This window comes from Phyllostomus hastatus, unplaced genomic scaffold (genome assembly GCF_019186645.2).
Source record: "Phyllostomus hastatus isolate PE091 unplaced genomic scaffold, TTU_PhHast_1.1 phas_contig_5, whole genome shotgun sequence".
Classification (NCBI taxonomy): domain Eukaryota; kingdom Metazoa; phylum Chordata; class Mammalia; order Chiroptera; family Phyllostomidae; genus Phyllostomus; species Phyllostomus hastatus.
Genome location: NW_025333897.1, coordinates 3,160,373 through 3,179,848, shown reverse-complemented (window position 1 = coordinate 3,179,848; position 19,476 = coordinate 3,160,373). Strand labels below are relative to the sequence as shown.

The 19,476-nt window shown below is 37.5% G+C and overlaps 1 protein-coding gene across 3 annotated transcripts in view; it reads right to left on the bottom strand.

Annotated features, from left to right (window-relative positions):
• Positions 1–18,840, bottom strand: part of LOC123823653 (zinc finger protein 420) — a 32,305-nt gene extending 13,465 nt beyond the window's left edge. Inside the window, exons 1-4 of one of the 3 annotated variants that reach the window (XM_045846592.1) lie at positions 18,192–18,840; positions 16,788–16,839; positions 13,229–13,317; positions 11,188–11,314 (exon numbers count right to left, since the gene is read on the bottom strand). In XM_045846592.1, coding sequence (XP_045702548.1) covers positions 11,188–11,314; positions 13,229–13,237 — 136 coding nt within the window. In that variant the 5' untranslated portion in view covers positions 13,238–13,317; positions 16,788–16,839; positions 18,192–18,840. The remainder of the gene's footprint in view (positions 1–11,187; positions 11,315–13,228; positions 13,318–16,787; positions 16,840–18,191) is intronic. The other 2 variants (XM_045846593.1, XM_045846595.1) reach the window with 2 other exon arrangements.
• Positions 18,841–19,476: the final 636 nt, after the last annotated feature.

Genomic DNA, 19,476 nt, shown 5'->3' with positions numbered 1-19,476 from the left:
AAGGATCAATAAATCCAAGAACTGGTTCTCTGAAAAGATAAACAAAATCGACAAGCCTTTAAGCAGACTCATCAAGAAAAACAAAAGAGATAGGACCCAAATAAACACAATCAGAAATGAAAGAGGAGAGTTTACAACTGATACCACAGAACTACAAAAGACTGTAAAAAATTACTATGAAGAACTATATGCCAAGAAATTTGAAAACCTAGGTGAAATGGACAAATTTCTAGAAAAAAAATCTTCCAAGACTGAATGAAGGAGAAGCAGAAAGCCTGAATACACCTATAATAGCTGATGAAATCAAAGTAGTAATCAAAAAACTCCCTGCACAGAAAAGCCTGGACAGGAGAGTTTCACAGGAGTTTTTTACTAAGCATTTAAGGAAGAGCTAACTCCTACCCTTTAAGGAAGAGCTAACAGACTATTCCAACATACCCAAGAAGATGGAAGAGTCTGAAACTCTTTTTATGAAGCCAGCATCATCCTAATCCCAAAACCAGATAAAGACACAACAAAGAAAGAAAACTACAGGCCAATATCGCTGATGAATATACATGCTAAAATCCTCAACAAAATATTGGCAAGCCACATCCAGCAATACATTAAAAAGATCACACACCATGATCCAGTGGGATTCATCTCAGGGATGCAAGGGTAGCACACTATTCACAAATCAATAAACATAATATATCATATAAACAAAACCAAAGACAATTAAAAATCACATGAATGTATCAACAGATGCAGGAAAAGCATTTGATAAGGTATAGCATGAATTTATGATAAAAACACTTAGCAAAGTAGGAATAGAGGGAGCATTCCTCAACCTAATAAAGGCCATATATGACAAACCTATAATCAACATCATACTCAATGGTCAAAAACTTAGAGCTTTCACACTAAGATCAGGAACAAGACAATGATGTCCGCTTTAACCATTCCTGTCCAACATAGTATTGGAAATCCTAGCCACAGCAATCAGACAAAAAAAAAAAAAGAAAAAGAAAAAAAGAAAAGGCACCCAAATTGGGTAGGAGAAAGCAAAACTGCCATTGATAATGTACATAGAAAATCCTATAGACTCCACCAAAAAAACTACTCAACCTAATAAGTGAATTTGGCAAAACAGGATACAAAGTCAATATTCAGAAATCAAAGGCATTTTTGTACACTATCAATAAAATACCAAAAACAGAAATCAGGAAAAAAAAATCCCATTTGATATACAGCAACAAGAAAAATGAAGCACCTAGGAATAACCTAACCAAGGAGGTAAAAGACCCGTAATCAGAAAAGTATACAAACACTGAAGAAATTAAGAAAGACACAAATAGAAGTTTGTATCATGTTCATGGATCTGAAGAATTACCATCATCAAAATGTCCACAGTACCCAAAGAAATTTATATATTCAATGCAATCCCCATTAAGATAACAATGCCCTATTTCACAGATATGGAAAAAACACTTCAAAAATTTATATGGAACCATAAATGACCCTAAATAGCTACAGCAATTTTGAGAAAGAAGAACGAAGTAGGAGGGATCACAATACCTGATATCAAAGTGTATTACAACGCCACTGTAAAAAAAAAACAAAAAACAGCAGTCTGGTACCAGCATAAGAACAGACACATAGACCAAAGAAAGTGAACAGAGAGCCAAGAAATAAACCCAAGTCTCTTTGGTCAGTTAATATTCGACAAAGGGGGCAGCAGCATAAAGTGGAGTAATAATAGCCTCTTCAACAAATGGTGTTGGGACATCTGGACAGCTACATGCAAAGAAATGAAACCATCACCAACTTACACCATACACAAAAATAATTCAAGGTGGATAAAAGACTTAAATATAAGTCATGACACCATAGAAGTTGGAGAGGAAAAAATAGGCAGGAAAACCTCAGATATTCCACGCAGCAATATTTTCACTGATATGTTCCCTAGAGCAAAGGACATAAAGGAAAGAATAAACAAATGGGGTCTCATCAAAATATAAAGCTTCTGCACAGCTAAAAAAAAAGCATTAAAATTAAAAGAGAACCAACCATATGGGAAAACATATTTGCCAATGATACCCCAGAAAAGGGTTCATCTCCAAAATATACAAAGAACTCACATGACTCCACTCCAGGAAGACAAACAACCCAATTTAAAAATGGGCAAAAGACCTGAACAGACACTTCTCCAAGGAGGACATACAGAGGGCCCAGAGACATATGAAAAAATGCTCAGCATCACTACCCATCAGAGAGATGCAAATTAAAAACACAATAAGATACCACTTTACACTAAGAATGGCCATCACCAAGAAAGCAATAAACAAGTGTTGGAGAGTTTGTGAAGAAAAAGGAACCCTAGTGCACTGTTGGTGGGAATGCAGACTGGTTCCACAATCGTGGAGAACAAACAGTATGGAATTTCCTCAGAAAACTAAAAATGAATTGCCTTTTAACCTGACAATTCCACTACTAGGATTATATCCTAAGAACCCTGAAACACCAATCCAAAAGAACCTATGCACCCCAATGTTCATAGCGGCACAATTTACAATAGGCAAGTGCTAGAAGCAACCTAAGTGCCCATCAGTAAATGAATGGATCAGAAAACTATGGTACATTTACACAATGGAATTTTACGCAGCAGAAAGAAAAAAGGAGCTCCTGCCCTTTGCAAAGGCATGGATGGAACTGGAGAGCCTTATGCTAAGTGAAATAAGCCAGGCAGTGAAAGACAAATACCATATGATCTCACCTTTAAGAGGAACCTAATCAATAAAACAGACAAGCAAGCAAAATATAATCAAAGACACTGAAAATGACAATAGGCTGACAGTGACCAGAGGGGAGGGAAGGGGATAATAGGGCAAAAGGGTGAAGGGTTTATAGGAACAATTATAAAGGACACATGGACAATAACAAGGTGGGGTGGAAACAGGGGAAGGAGGTAGGGAGAGCTAGGGTTGTGTGGAGGGGTGGGGGGAAAAGTGTACTTGAACAACAATAAAAAATAAAAAATACAGTAAAAACAGGGGGAAAAAACCTAAGTGTCCTTCACTGGATGAATGGATAAAGAAGATATGGTATATATATATATATATCGAAGGGAATACTACTTAACTATAAGAAAAAAATGAAAAATTGCCATTTGTGACAATATGAATAGATCTTGAAAGTATTATCCTAAGTGAAATAAATCAGATATAAATGGACAATACCATAGGATTTTACTCATATGTGGGATGTATAGAAAAGCAACAAATTAAAAAAACAACCCATATACACAGATAACAAAATGGTGATCACCTGGGAACAGAGGGATGGGAGGAGAATAAAGATTGTAAAGACGGTCAAATACATGGTAACTGCAAAAAACCTGATTTCGCTTCCTGAGTACATAACAGAATATACAGATGTCATATCATGAAGCTGTAAACCTAGAGACTCCCGGTCAAGATGGCAGAATAGGTAAACTATGCTCCCTCCTCCCATGACCATATCAAATTACAACTAAATTATAGAACAACCATCAATGAGAACCACCTGAAAATTAGTTGGACAGATTTCATATATAAAATTACAAAGAAAAAGCCAAGCTGAGGCTGATAGGAGGAGCAGAGATGCAGAACAGAGGATTCACACCTATGGTGGGTCGATTTAAAATCAGAAAGAGCCCTGGCTGGTGTGGCTCAGTGTATTGAGTGCTAGCCTGAGAATCAAAGGGTCACTGGTTGGATTCCCAGACAGGGCACATGCCTGGTTGCGGGTCAGGTTGCCAGTAGGGGCGCACGAGGCAAACACACATTGGTGTTTCTCTCTTTCTTGTTCTCCCTCCCTTCCCCTCTCTCTAAAAATAAATAAATAAAATCTTTTAAAATCAGGAAGGGTCACTGAGTTCTGAAGGTCCACCCTGAGGAGTTAGGAGTCCCAGACCTATACCTGGCTCTCCAGCCTAGGGAACCTATGCAGGGAAGAGAAGTCCCCATAACTTTTAGCTGTGAAAACCAGTGTGCATTGCATCATAGAATGAATGAGGGTTGCAAAAGAACAAGGCACAGGTCTAAAAGGGACCATGCACAGACTCACTTAAGCGCAGTGAGGACAGCTGAGAAAGCTCCAGGGACATGCAGGGACTATCAAAATTCACGAATTTCATGAAGAGGGCTGGAGGGGCAAGGGTTGGGGCAACTGTCTCTGTGGACAAGCAATGACAAGCACCACTGTTCCTTTGCTGATCCTTCCTCCACCCAGCCAGCCCAGTGCAGGCAGGTGGAGACCAAATCTGTGCTCTCCATTAACCTGCCTAAAACCATTTGCGCCATCCTAGTGATTCCCTGAGACCCCACCCCACCCAACTTATTCTCTTAGCCTGAGCCTCTTCTCTTCAAGGGGCTCTCCACATAATCAGCCTACCTCAGATCACACTGCAAACTTTCCCAAAATCTCACAAAGGTCACCAATCCTAAAGAAGTGGCAGCTAACCTCAGCATGCCTTGCAGTTCTTGCTAAGTGGCTCTAGACTATTAGAAGCAGCAACTGGTCTGAACTTGCACTATAACTCCCTTCAGGCGGTCCCAAGACTGTCATCAGGGTGGCCAGTCTTGGCATGGAAAGCAGTTTCAAATAAGCAGCCACAAACCAGGCACAAGTGGTGGCTGGCCTCAGTGCATATTGTGGTTTCTACCAAATGGTCCGAAGCCCAGCACAAGAAGCAACCAGCCTCAGTTCACTTTTTAGTTCCTACCAAGCAGCACAAAGTGGTGGCTGATGGTCTGCACAGAAGTCCCTCCCAAAAAGGCTCCAAAATGAACACACACAGAATCCTGCTTCAAACCACACCAGAGCACTGCCCAACCAGTTGCACAAATGACACACCCAAAAAGCAAACTCAGCTGTCACCAGAGACCCAGTAAAGCAACAACCACTATGTGGAGTCAGCTCCCACATAACAACTAGTCAGCTGCATTCACAACAAGCCCTTACAGCCAGACAGACTAAAGGCCTAACCATTGATGTGCCAACAGCAACTAAGGCTCAATGATAACAGAAGGGCTCACACAACCCTCGCGGAAGATACCCAACCACAATAGGAAGGAACACACAACCCTCACAAGGGACACCCGTGGAGTGCCTGGCTCTGCTAAAGAGGGAGATGGAACCACTAGATGCCACAGGATGCTGTCTACATAAGGTCACTCTGTCAAGATGGGGAGATAATACATCCACTTAACACACAGAAACAAACACAAAGTTTCAGCCAAAATGTGGAGACAAAGAAACTTGTCCCAAATGAAAGAACAGAACAAAGCTATAGAAAAAGAACTAAATGAAATGAGACAAGAAATCTATCAGGTACATAGTTCAAACAGGTTATAAGGATACTCAATGAACTTAAGAAAAGAATAGATGAACTCAGTGAGAACTTCAACAAAGAGACAAAAACATTAAAAAGAGGATAGAAAACATAAAACAAAAGAATGAGTCAGTCTGAAGAATATAACAACTAAAATGAAGATTACGTTAGAAAATATCAATGGCCAAACAGAGGAAGCCAAGGATTGAAGCAGAAATCTTAAAGACAGGGTAGCAGAAAACACCCAATTGGAACGAACAAATAACAAAAAGAAAGAGTAAGTTTTAAAAATGAGAATAGCTTAAGAGACCTCAGGGAAAATATAAAGAGTACCAACACCAAAAGGGTACCAGAAAAAAGAAAAGTAGAGAAAAAGGGATTAAAAACCTATTTATAGGAAAGATAAGTGAAAACTTTCCTACCAGGCTAAGAAAACAGACATACAATTTCAGGAAGCATAGACAAGCATAAACAAGATGAACCCAAAGAGGCCTACACCAAGGCACATCATAATTAAAATGCCAAAGGTACAAAGAAAGAATCCTGCAAGTAGCAAAAGAAAAGCAGTTAGTTACCTACAAGAAAGCTCCCATAAGACTGTCAGCTGATTTCTCAAAAAAACTTTGCAAGCCATAATGGAATAGAGTGAAATACTGAAAGTGATGAGAAGCAAGGACCTACAACCAAGAGTATTCTAACCAACAAGGCTATCATTTAAATTGAAGAAGAGAGAAAGAGTTTCCCATACAAGAAAAAGCTAAGGACGATCAACATTGAACCAGTATTACAAGAAACATTAAAGGGATTTCAACAATAAATTAAAGGATGAACACAAACACACAAACAAAAGTAAAAAAGAAAATTACAAAAACATAACAAGGAAGGCATCAGTAAACATTGTAGTGATTACAGAATATGTTCACACTTAACTGAACATCAGCTTATAAAAGACTGCTATAAACACAGTTTGGTATATATGTGAAGCACATGGTAACCATAAACCAAAAATATATGGGAGATACACAAAAAATAAAGAGAAAGAAATCCAAACATCACACTATAGAAAGTCATCAACACACAAGAGAAGAAAAAAGGAACAGAAGTACAAAACAAGCAGAATACAATTTTTAAAATAGTAATAATTGCATAACTATCAATAATGACTTTAAATATAAATAGACTAAATGTTCTAGTGAAAAGATAGGGTGGCTTAATGGATAAAAAACAACATCCATTTTTATTTGGCCTATAACAGACACAATCCACACTGAAAGACAAACATAGACTGTGAGTAAGTGGTCGGAAAAAAAATTTCACGCAAATGGAAACTGAAAAAGGCTGGGGTAGCCATACTTATATCAGACAAAATAGACTTTAAAACAAAAGCTATAAAGAGACAAAATAGGCCTGGAGGGATGTCCAACTCACAGCCCATGGGCTACATGTGGCCCAGGATGGTTATAAATGCGGCTCAACACAGAATCATAAATTTACTTAAAACCTTTTTTTTTCTCATCAGTTTTCATTAGTGTTTGTGTATTTAATGTGTGGCCCAAGAAAACTCTTCTTCTTCCATCATGGCCCAGAGATGCCAAAAGTTTAGACACTCCTGATTAGTAGGGATTTTCATAATGATAAAGGGATCAATCCAAGAAAAGGATATAGCCCTTGTAAACATGTAGTCACCCAACATAAGAGTACCTAAATATATAAAGTAAATGTTGATGGATATAAATAAAGAAATCAACAGTAATACAGTCATACTGGGGACTTTAACACCCCCAATAACATTAATGAAGAGATCATCCAGACAGAAGAAAAAATAAAAAAGGAAACAGTGGTCTTAAATGACACATTAGTCCAGATGGATTTAATTGATAATTTTAAAACATTTCACCCCAAAGTATCAGAATATACATTATTTTAAAGTACACATGGGACATTCTCCAGGATAGATCACATTAGGCCACAAAGCAATATTCATTAAATTTAGAAGATTCCACCATATCACATATCTTTCCCAAAGACAATGGTAAGAAACTAGAAATGAAAAGAAAAAAAACTGAAAAACAAACACGTGGAGGCTAAATCACATGCTACTGAACAATGAACAAGTTAACAAGATCAAGGAAGAAGTCCAAAGATAGTTTGAGGAAAATAAAATAAAAACACAATCACCACGAATATGTGAGATACAGCCAATGCATTTCTAAGAGAAAAATTTATAGCAAAACAAGCATACCTCAAAAAAGGAAAATTTTCAAATAAACAATGTAACCTAACACCTACAAGAACTAGAAAAGGAAGAATAAACAAAGGCCCACATGAGTAGAAGAATGAAAATAATAAAGATCAAAGTAGAAATAAAATAAAGTTAAAAACAATAGAAAAGATCAATGACACCAAGAGCTGGTTCAATGAAAACAGAAATAAAACTGATAAACCTTTAAAGAGACTCATCAAAAAAAAAAAAGAGAGAGAGAGGGCCCAAATAAATAAAAGCAGGAATGAAAGAGAAGTGAAAACTGACACAATGGAAATAAAAAGGATTATAAGTAAATACTATGAACTATTATACACCAACAAATTGGACAACCAGAGAGAAATGGATAAATTCCTAGACACGTGTAATCTTCCAAGGGTGAATCAGGAAGAGACAGAAAATCTGAACAGACTAATAATTACTAACAAAATCAAATTGAAGATGGAAAAAACCCCAATAAACAAAAGCCTTATACAAGATGGCTTCACAGGCAAATTTTACCAAACATTAAAAGAACATTAACACCCATCCTTCTTCAACTATTCCAAAAAACTGATGAAGAGGGAAGGCCTCCAAGCTCATTTTATGAGGCTAGTATTATCTTAATCCCCAAACCAGAAAAAAACATTACAAAAAAGAGGAAATTATAAGCCAATGTCCCTGATGAACACAGATGCAAAAACCCTCAACAAAATATTAGCAAACCAAATTCCACAAAACATTAAAAAGATCTTATACCATGATCAAGTGGGATTTATTCAAGTGGGATGCAAGGTTGGTTCAATATTTGCAAATCAATTAATGTGTAGATCACATTAACAAAATGAAAACTAAAAATCACATGATATCAAAAGGTCCAAAAAAAGAAGCATTTCACAAAAGCCAGCAACCAATATTGATAAAAAAACTCTTAGCAAAGTGGGAATAGAAGGAACATACCTCCATACCTCAACATAATAAAAGCCATACAGGACAAACACACAGCTAACATTACACTCAATGGTGAAAAGTTAAAAGTATTTCCCTAATGATCAGGATCAAAACAAGGATGTTCACTTTCATCCTTTCTATTCAACACAGTATTATAAATCCTAACCACAGCAATCATGGAAGAAAAATAAAAATATCCAAATATGAAAAGAATAGAATTGTCATTATTTGCACATGAGATGATACTATATAGAGAGAACACCAGAGTCCACCAAAAAACACACAAAAAAATATTAGAACTGATAAGTGAATGCAGTAAAGTAGAATACAAAATAAATACCCAAAAATCAGTTGCATTTTTATACACCAATAATGAACTATCAGAAAGGGAAACTATAAAAGCAATCCCATTTATTACTGCGTCAAAAAATACCTATGAATAAATTCAACCAAGAAGGTAAAAGAAATGTACTTAGAAAATTATAATACACTAATGAAAGAAATTTAAGAAGATACAAATAAACGGAAGCATACCTGGTGTTCATGAATAGAAAGAATCAATTATCAATAAAATGTCTATACCACCCAAAGCAATCTATAGATTCAATGCAATCCCTATCAAAATACTAATGGCATTTTTCACAGAAGAGAATAAATAGTTCTAAAATGTATATGGAACCACAAATGACCAGGAATAGCTAAAGAAATACTGAGAAAGAAAAACAAAATTGGAGGTATTGCACCACCTATCAAACTACACTATAAGATGATAGCATTTAAAACAACATGGCACTAGTATAAAAACTGACACATAGCTCAATGGAACAGAATAGGGCCCAGAAATAAACCCACAGCTAAATGGCAAATTAATCTATGACAAAGGTTGCAAAAATACACAATGAATGGTAAAAGACAGTCTATTTAATAAACGGTGTTGGAAAGCTGGACAAAAACTTGCAAAAGATGAAACTAGACCTTCTTACACCAAAAATAAATTCAAAATGGATTAAAGACTTAAATGTAAAACCTAAAACCATAAAACGCCTAGAAGAAAATATAGACAGTAAACTTTTCGGTATCTCTCTTAGCAATATTTTTTTGTATATGCCTCCTTGAGCAAGGGATATAAATGAAAAAAATAAATAAATGGGATTACATCAAATTAAAAGTTTTTATATATCAAAGATAACCATAAAAAGAAATATATATAAGAGAATGTGCTTATTGCAATTGATTGGGTTCACTTGAATTGTTACTGAAATGCACTGATCCAGCCTATCACTATATAATATAAGCTCTTCTGTTGTGATTAAAAACATACATTTCTGTATCTTTCTTTTTTTAATTGTTCCATTACAGTTGTACCAATTTTTCCCCATTGCTCTCCCCTGCCCCACCCACCGCCTGCTCCCTCAGTTAGTCCTCACAATGTTGTCCATTACTATTGGTCCTTTACACGTGTTCCTTGACTAGACCCTTCTTTTGCTTGTTATCCCTCTCTCCTCTGGTCACTGTCAGTTTGTTCCTTATTCCCATGTCTCTGGTTCTATTTAGCTCATTTGTTTCATTTGTTCACTAGGTTCCACCTACAGGTGAAATCATATGGTATTTGTCTTTTGCCACCTGGCGTATTTCACTTAGCATAATACTCTCCAGTTCTATCCATGCTGTTGTGAAGGGTAAGAGCGCCTTCTTTCTTTCTGCTATGTAGTATTCCATTGTGTAAATGTACCACAGTTTTTGATCCACTCATTTATGGGATTATATCAAATTAAAAAGCTTCTGTATGGCTGAAGAAAACATCTTCAAAATGAAAAGGGAACCAACTATATAGGAAAGCATATTTGCCAATATACGTTGGATAAGGGTTTGGTCTCCAAAATATATAAAGAACTCATACGACTCAACACCATGAAGACAAAACAACCCAATTATAAAATGGGCAAAGGACCTAAATAGCTACTTCTCCAAGGAGGACATACCGTGGGCATATAGACATATGAAAGGATGCTCAGCATCACTAGCCATCAGAGAGATGCAAATAAAACCACAATGAGATGCCACTTCACACCTATAAGAATGGCCATCATAAACAAATCAACAAACAATGAGTGCTGGCAAGGATGTAAAGAAAAGAGAACCCTCATGCACTGTTGGTGGGAATGCAGACTGGTGCAGCCACTGTGGAAAACAGTATGGAGTTTCCTTAAAAAAACTAAAGATGGAACTGCCTTTTAATCCAGTGATCCCATTGCTAGGATTATACCCTAAGAATCTGGAAACACCAACTCAAAAGTGCTGGAAACAGCCTAAGTGCCCAACTATATCTATTTTTAAAGCTCCTTTAGCAGACCTAAATTTTAACAATGCATAGTCTGTTTTTTCTTACAATATTATAAGTGTCCCAGAGTTAAAACCTAGCCCCTTCACCATCAAAGAAGATATGAAGACAGGTAATTATATACGAAGGGTGGACAAGATAATGTGCCTTCTGGAGAAACTATGTCTACTCCCAATAATTTAAAACCATTACTTTGAGAAGAAATTCAGTTAATTACTTAAAAACAACCTTGAAATAACATCAGTTAAGGCAGCCATTCCAAAGAGAGAACCTAAAATACTACAAAGTAGATATCCTTACCTAGTGACACCAAGTTACTATAGTTCTCCAACATCACATCTCTGTATAAATGCCTTTGAGCAAAGTCCAGGCATTCCCACTCTTCTTGAGAGAAGTCAATGACAACATCCCTGAACATCACCAATCTCTGAAACAACAAACATAATACTAGTAGTGGAAATAAAAAAAAAATGTATTTTCAATGGAAGGGGAGATGATGGGCAATCCTGTTGCTGTAGACATTTCCTGAATATAGACCATCTCATTACACACAGAGCCTGGGCATTAATAAAGTTAATGAAATAAAGTTAATTTAAAAATACAATATTACAATAAAAAGAAATAGAATACAGAAATGCCTGGTATAATATGTGTCTTGTACATCACACATTCCCAATAAATGAAAGTTTCCCTTTCTTATTCACTATTTAAGAAATAAGAGCCCCTGAGACCCCTAACCCACCCAACTTGCAGGGCTACCCAAGCTGCTTTCACTGGCTTTTCCATACAAATGGCCTGTTTTGGCTCATGCTGTACTTTCCTAAATACTCTCAAAGGTTCACAACCCCAAACAAGCAGCATCTGGCCTCTGAATGCCACGTATCTCTTGCTAAGTGGTCCCAGACCTGGCACTAGTAGTAGCTAGAATTGGTCTACAACTTGGCTTCTTCTGGGTACCTCCGAGCACAGGCCAAATAACAGCCATCTGCAGATCACTTTGTAGTTCATGCCAGGTGGTCCCAGAAAAAATACAAGTAGCTGAACTTGGTCGGCACCATCCAAAAGACTCTAGAGCCCACACCCCCAGTGGCCATCTTCAGACTATATCGAAGTACCACCCAACCACCTCTATAAGCAACACATTCAAGGGGCAGACTTAGAGGGCACCATAACCTTGCTGAAGTGAGTTCTGCACCATAGGGTCAACCTCAGCACTGCAGTTCCTCCACTGTAGTTGTGCCCAGTCAACCCTTCCCACTGAGGTACCAATAGCAATCTAAGCTCAAGTACAATAGGACGGTGCACACAGCCCACACAGGGGACACACATGGAGTGCTCAGCTCAAGTGACAGGAAAGGCTGCTTCACTGGATTCAACAGGGCCCCCTCAACATCAGGCTATCCTACTGAGACTGGGAGATATAGCAGACCTACCTAACACATAGAAACAAATACAGAGAGGCAGCCAAAATGGGGATAAAAAGAAACATGTGCCAACTGAAAGAACAGGAGAAATCTCTAGAAACAGAACTGAATGAAGTGAAGGAAATCAAACTACCAGATACACAGTTCAAAACCATGGTTATAGGATGCTCAAGGAACTTAGTGAGAAATTCAACAGCATAAAAAATATATAGAATCCATAAAAAAAGAACCAGTTAGAAATGAAGGATACAATAACTGAAATGAGGAATATACTAGAAGAAATCAACAGCAGATTAGATGAGGCAGAGGATCAAATTAGCAATTTGGAAGAAAAGATAGCAGAAAATACCCAATTAGAGTAGTTAAAAATAATCCAAAAAATGAGGATAGTTTAAGGGATCTCTGGGGTAACATCAAGCATAGCAACATTTTTACCAGTGGCATACAAGGAGAAGAGAGAGAGCAAGGGATTGAAAACCTACTTGAAAAAACAATGACTGAAAACTTCCCTAGCCTGGTAGAAAGGACGAAGAAGACACACAAGTCCAGGAAGCATAGAAGAGTCTCAAAGAAGAATTCAAAGAGGCCCATGCCAAGACACATCATAATTGAAATGCCAAAGATAAAAGATAAAGAGAGAATCTTAAAGGCAGCAAGAGAAAAGCAGTTAGTTACCTATAAGGGACTTCCCATAAGACTGTCAGATGATTTTTCAACAGTTTGTATGTGAATATAGGTTGGATTAGAAAGACTCAGTTAGAGAAGACACTGTCAGTTCAAAGAATGGAATAAACTGAGGAACTCATTCCTGACTGGGGTCAGCTAGGAAAAAAGTTTCAGGAATAAGTAATGTAAACATGCACATACCCTGTAAAAAAAGCAGCTATTAAAAGAGGACAGGAGAAAACCCCATTTACCTGAGCCATGATTTTTATATCTGTAAGAAATGATCAATCCTCTCCTGGATTCCTATCTTGGAGAAGCACAGTGTCTTGGAAAGGCAGTGCTGGAATGAAGAAAACAGAACTATGAGACCACATTTCTCACAAAGCACCAAAAGAATTAAGTTAGAATTACCTTTGTTGCCCTCCTCTTCGTCTCTTGCTCCCATTCCCAAAATACACACTAAGTAGGGGGGATATAGGTTGTGGTTCTCACCCCTGTCAAACTCATTGCTCTCTATATTCAAAAAGAAAATATTTACAAAATCTTCTTTATCACTTCTGAAATAAAACTTATAATGATCCATTTATATATAATACCAAAATAGATAATGACCAATTATTGTATTTCATATATATTTCTTTAAATATTAACTTTTTAATTTATTTAATTGTTGTTCAAGTAGTTTTCTGCCTTTCCCCCCCACCCCTTCTCACCTCCCTCCCCTGTTTCCAACCCCCCTTGTTATTGTCCATATGTCCTTTATAATTGTTCCTGTAAACCCTTCACCCTTTTCCCCCATTATCCTCTCCTCTCTCCCCTCTGGTCACTGTCTGCCTGTTCTCAATTTCAATGTCTTTGGCTATACTTTGCTTGCTTGTTCATTTTGTTGATTAGATTCCTGTTCATGATGCAATCATAGGGTATTTGTCTTTCACCACCTGGCTTATTTCACTTAGCATAATGCTCTCCAGTTCCATCCATGCAGTCACAACTCAAACCACTATAGTAAAAGGCATAAGTAATTAAATGTTTACAACCACTTAAAATGGACAAATTTAGATTTATAAGATGACAATATTCAACTAAGTATTGTTGACATATTTTTACTTATATTTGACATTTTGAAATAAAGGCTATATTTATATATGTATGTATGTGTGTGTATATACAAAAACGTGTTGCAGAATAAATGAAATTCATTATTTACAAATGGAGGCTTCTACAAGTATGTAGTACTCGGAAGTCAAATGTCATAAGCAGTATTGTGATTAGTGCCAAAACTTTTTATTGTTTTAAAAAGTCTCAGTGAATTTCTGAATAAAATAAAGTTCATCTTTCTCAAACAAACTAGCATTCCTGAAAGATTTAACTAATAGTAAAACCATGCAATAATACAAAAATAAATATAGAAACTTGAAATAAATCATGCAAAAATGCTTTATGTAAAAGGTACTAGACCCTCATAATAAGAAACACATTTTTTCCCTCAGCTATGATCCTCATTTTGCCGGTCATAGAACAATTCTTTGTTGTGCACTGCAGGACATCTAGATTAGAAGTTGGCCCACTATTTTTGTAAATGAAGCTTTATTGGAACACATCTACAGTCATTTGTTTATATAGTGTCTTTGGCTACTTTCACATTAGAGTGGTATAGCTGAACAGTGACAAGAGAGACTGAATGACTCAAAAAGCCTAAATTATTTACTGTTTATTCCCTTATAGAAAAGCTATCTAACCTGTGATCTAGATCCATGTCTTGCTTTAGTTTTTCAAAAGCTAGAAGCCTTCACCCAGTTATTATAATACCTAAAAGCACTCAGATATATTTCTAAAACATTCCTTAGGAAAAGTCACTGCTTCTACAGAGAATCATTGATATAGATGCTCAATAGATATTTAATTAGAAATCCCACTTCCTCTATATATTAGGAGGGTGCAATAGATAATTGTGTCCATTCTAACATCCAAAAATAATTCAGATAAAATTAAAGATCATAATTCCTTTTAAATTCATCAGAGATTTTTATCCGAAAATTTTAAGCACAAAGAAATTTAACTGAAATTATAATAAAAATCTAAAAAGCACCAAGCTTTTCTGAAAAGACATATATGGATGCTCTCATCCTTCACAGGGCTTCAACTACACTGCAATTACCTTAAAGATTAATAGTCCAACCATTCCAATAAAGAGACAACATCAAAACAAGGTAAGCAAGTACAGCTATATGCTCTTTACAAGAAACAGACTTTAAATATATAGGCACTGATAAGTTGAAAGTAAAATAGTGAAGAAAGATACACCATACAAATACTAAGTATAAGAAAGTTTGTGTACCTGTATTAATAGAAGACAAAATAGACTTATATTGTATGTCAAGTGTAACTGAAAAATTAAAAAAAATATTATAAAAAACAAATAAAAGAGGCCTGGACCATCAGCACCAAAAAAAGTTGCCCAAGCTCCCTTTCCAGCCCAGCATCTGCCTCTGCCTAGAACGGGCCTCATATGCATCACCTGAAGGGTCCTTCATGTCCCTGCTGACACCCTGGGCAAAGCAGAGTAGGTAACAGCCCAGGTTCCCCAGCCTGGGCCTAGAAGCCGGAAAGATTTACTGAAATCCTGAAAAAAAACTAATAATAATAATAATAACAATAATTAACAGTATAAACATTTAAGATTTTTTCTCAAGTTGGGTATGGAGAAAAAGATAAAGAGGAGAGAAAATGAGGAAATGCACCAATTTTATTATTAGCATTGCAATTCAGGTAGAATTTATGTCAAAAGCATTAAAATAAACTAAAAGTAGGCTATTTCTAGACATTTGTCCCAAACAGAAACCTAAATAAATAGAAACCATATAGACAGTTATTGATTGCTGCATTATGTAATGACAAAACACTGGGAAAAAATCCAAATGTCTACCCATAGGAGACTGGCAAAATAAACTATCACACCCACACAAAATATCCCTATAAAAGAAAGTGGAAGATTTCTACAGGCTGTTATTGAATGATTTCTGGGATACATTAATGTGTGAGAAAAAAAAGGAAGGTACAGAACAGCGTATATAGGAGTCTTCCTTTTAATTAAGAATGAGACATTAAAAATATATATACATATATACAAACACATAAACCAAACAGAAGAATAAACCAAAGATAATTACAGGTAGTTATCTACATGTGGAAGAAGGAAACAGGGTTGATAAGACAGGAATGGATACCAGACTTCTCTGAATTCTTCTTGTTCTGTAGTTTAGATTTTGGAAATATATAAATATTTTAGGTACTTTTAAAATAAAATTCAATCAAGGGCTAGGGAACAATTTATAAAAGTAAAAGTAATATGAAAAAAATGAGCCTAACTCTGTCTCTCAGGTGGGTGGCTTAACTATATGAGAGGTGTTATTTTAGGTGAATTTAAAAACACAGTAATTTGATTACAAATCTCTAGTAGATTATATCCTACTAAACTCTACAAAGATTGTTTTTCTGTATTTATATAGTGAATAAAAAATCTTATAGTGAATTTAAATGGTAAAAAAATGCTATGTAAGAAATAACATAATATTGAATCCTTTTTAAATTTATGAATCTCAAATCCATTCTTCCTCAATTTAACCACTATTGGGAAGCATCTATCACAATTAATTGCACATGATCCTTGCTCCCAATCTACAGAAAACTGCCCCACTCCTCCATTATTTGCAAAGGTTTAGCTAGGAAATTCCAAAAAGCAAACAAAGATTCCTTTGTCCTGAAACAAACAAAGGCAGTTCAGCAGACAAAGAGGAAACATCTACTCACCTTGGTTTACTTTTGAATGCATAACAGCCATTTTTTCCTCCTCTGGGCTCTACTGTCAGGAAAAGAAAATGGAATTATTAGGCCTTTCTTAAGGTATATTCTAAATTAGAATATACTCTCTTCTGTCTCCCACTCCCCAATCTACCCCTCATTTAACATAGAGGGAGGTCAGAAGGAGACTAGAACAGTTCTTCACTTTTTGTTTCAGAAAGAAAATCACAGCTGTCTTGGGCTAGAATGTACTTCTGGATGCAAAGTTGACCACTACAGACAGACCCCTACAGGGGTGTGTTACAGGTTCTTAAGTGTGCAGCTTGCCTCTTACAGCACACACTCTGCTAAAGCATTCCCACTCCTGAAATCCTATTACATTTCCAAGTGGTCTTTCTTGAAGGTGTTATCAGCTCTAACATTTTCATCTCAAAACCAGGCCTGTGGCTTAGAAACAACTCTTGTATTCTTCATTCATGGTCTCAAATTTCTGACTTCCTTTCTGTCACTCCCTGCATCCAATACCCTTAAGAGGGCACCAGAAAACATCACGGAACCTTCAACTACAACCCTAAGGTGAACGAACGATGGATACAGACATAAAGTAATCAATACAGGCCATGTGTGAATGAGAGGAAGAGGGAGGGTAGTCGCTGTGGCAAGAAGGTTAAGAAGTTGAGTCCTCTCTCAGTAAAGGACACAGCCACATTCTATCCTGGAATGAACCCCATTAACACCACAGCAATTTTACCTCTGTACTCCACAAAACTCTCATAAGGGCACAGACTATAAAATATACAAATGACGACACAAAGGGACACAATAACATTTCCATAGTCACACCACCAGAGTCACGTTTACCACGTTAATGCTACACTGTCAGACCGCCTGGTCTTAAAATCAAATCACACACAGAGCACACACACAACCCTACTCAAGCACACGCAACCACCCTTTCAGGAACACACAACGGCCAAAAACACCTTTTAATAGCAGCACTTTTACTTTCTTCATAGTCACGAAAACGGCACAGGCACATAACACTCCCACAACATAGCACACTGAGTCATCCAATCAGATAGTCAAACACAAACAAGTACCAGGTACAAGAAACAAGCCGACACGAACACTGTCAGAGACACTTATAACACTCCAAAGTCTCGGGCAAAATCCAGTAAAACACGATACAGTCAAAAACACAACCTCAAAGTGCACCCTGTCACAACAGCACCGTCGCACACCTCAGTCACAAGCAACCCCAGTCACAGTAGTATTATCAAACCCTCATAGTCACAAATAACTCACATTCACACAAACACAAACCCACACTCGAACACGCCCCTTAACCTATACAGTCACCAAAATCAGTCAGGTTTGTCGCACAATACAAATCCGCAGGATACACTGCCACACCTGCACTTCCAGCGACGCTTCCTTCGAGTTTTTCCGCCCACCTCGCCAGAAGGTACCGTTCGGAGTCCAAAGTCTGGCGTTCGGGTTCCAGGTAGATTTCGGCTTCACGGGCCTCACCAGAGCTTGCCCAAGCTCTTTCTTCCACGGATACAGCCTCCCCACGCTACGCCGCCAAATCGCGCGAACAAACGGAAATGAAATCGCGTTGGAACCCGGTGGCTCTGGGAAATGTAGTCCAAGGCCAGCCAAGACGCTGGGAGACGCAGTTCACCTTGCAGGGGTCTGCTGGGACCCCGCACCAGAACCGACTTGCGCCAAAGGCCGCACTGGTGATTTCTGGGAGGGCCCTCCAGCGCGCAGTGCGCAGGCGTTGGGGGCGCGCAGCCGGGGCGGTTGAGGCCTGAGACCTGGAGTCTTGAATAGTCCCAGGGTCTTACCGGATCAGGAGAAAGTGGGACTGGCCTCCGGGGCAGGTGCCGGGAAGGAGCTGGAGCCACACAACGACTTGCTAGAGGCTGCGACTAGCATGAGACCCTTTTTGTGCCTCTCCTGGCACTTTAGTGTGTGAGTGAGCGTGAAACAACGCGAGATGTTGCCGGACAGTGGCAGGTTGTTAACACGTGTGTGATTCTACGCGAGTGTGGGATTGTCTGATAGGGTAAGGACATCTGCTATTGTAGTTTGTTTTGTGACCATAATTGAGTGTGGTTGCGTGACTGGTGAGAGTTTATGTAAATCTGCTTTTCTTGTGTCTGTATTTCAGATTGTCTGTAGGAGTTCAGGTAACAAAAGAGCAATGTGTTTGTGAAAAAATGATAGGTGGTCAAGTTATTTATTCCTTAAACACTAATTTGATGATCTAGAAAAAAAAGGGAAGGGTATACAGGAACAAGTATAAAGGACACATGGACAAAAACTAGGTTGGAAATGGGAGGGAGGTGGGGAGGGATGGGTGGGTGGGCTGAGATGGGAGTAAAGGACAGAAAACTGTACTTGAACAACGATTAAAATAAAATTAAAATTAAAAGTTATCAATTTATCTGGTACATAAATGATTTTTCTATCAGAGCAAATACATTGTGTTATGGCAAGACTACAAAATAAACATTTTTTAAAGAAAGATTATTTCAAAGCCAGTCCTAGGCTAACTGCTTTTTCCTCCGACACAGCCCCCCAAAGTAGGCATCCATTCTTTTCTACTATTAGGGGGACATTCTGTGGTAAGGTTGAGAGGCCATCGACTAATGTAATAATAATGTAAGTTTATACCTGAGAAGAGAAGAGG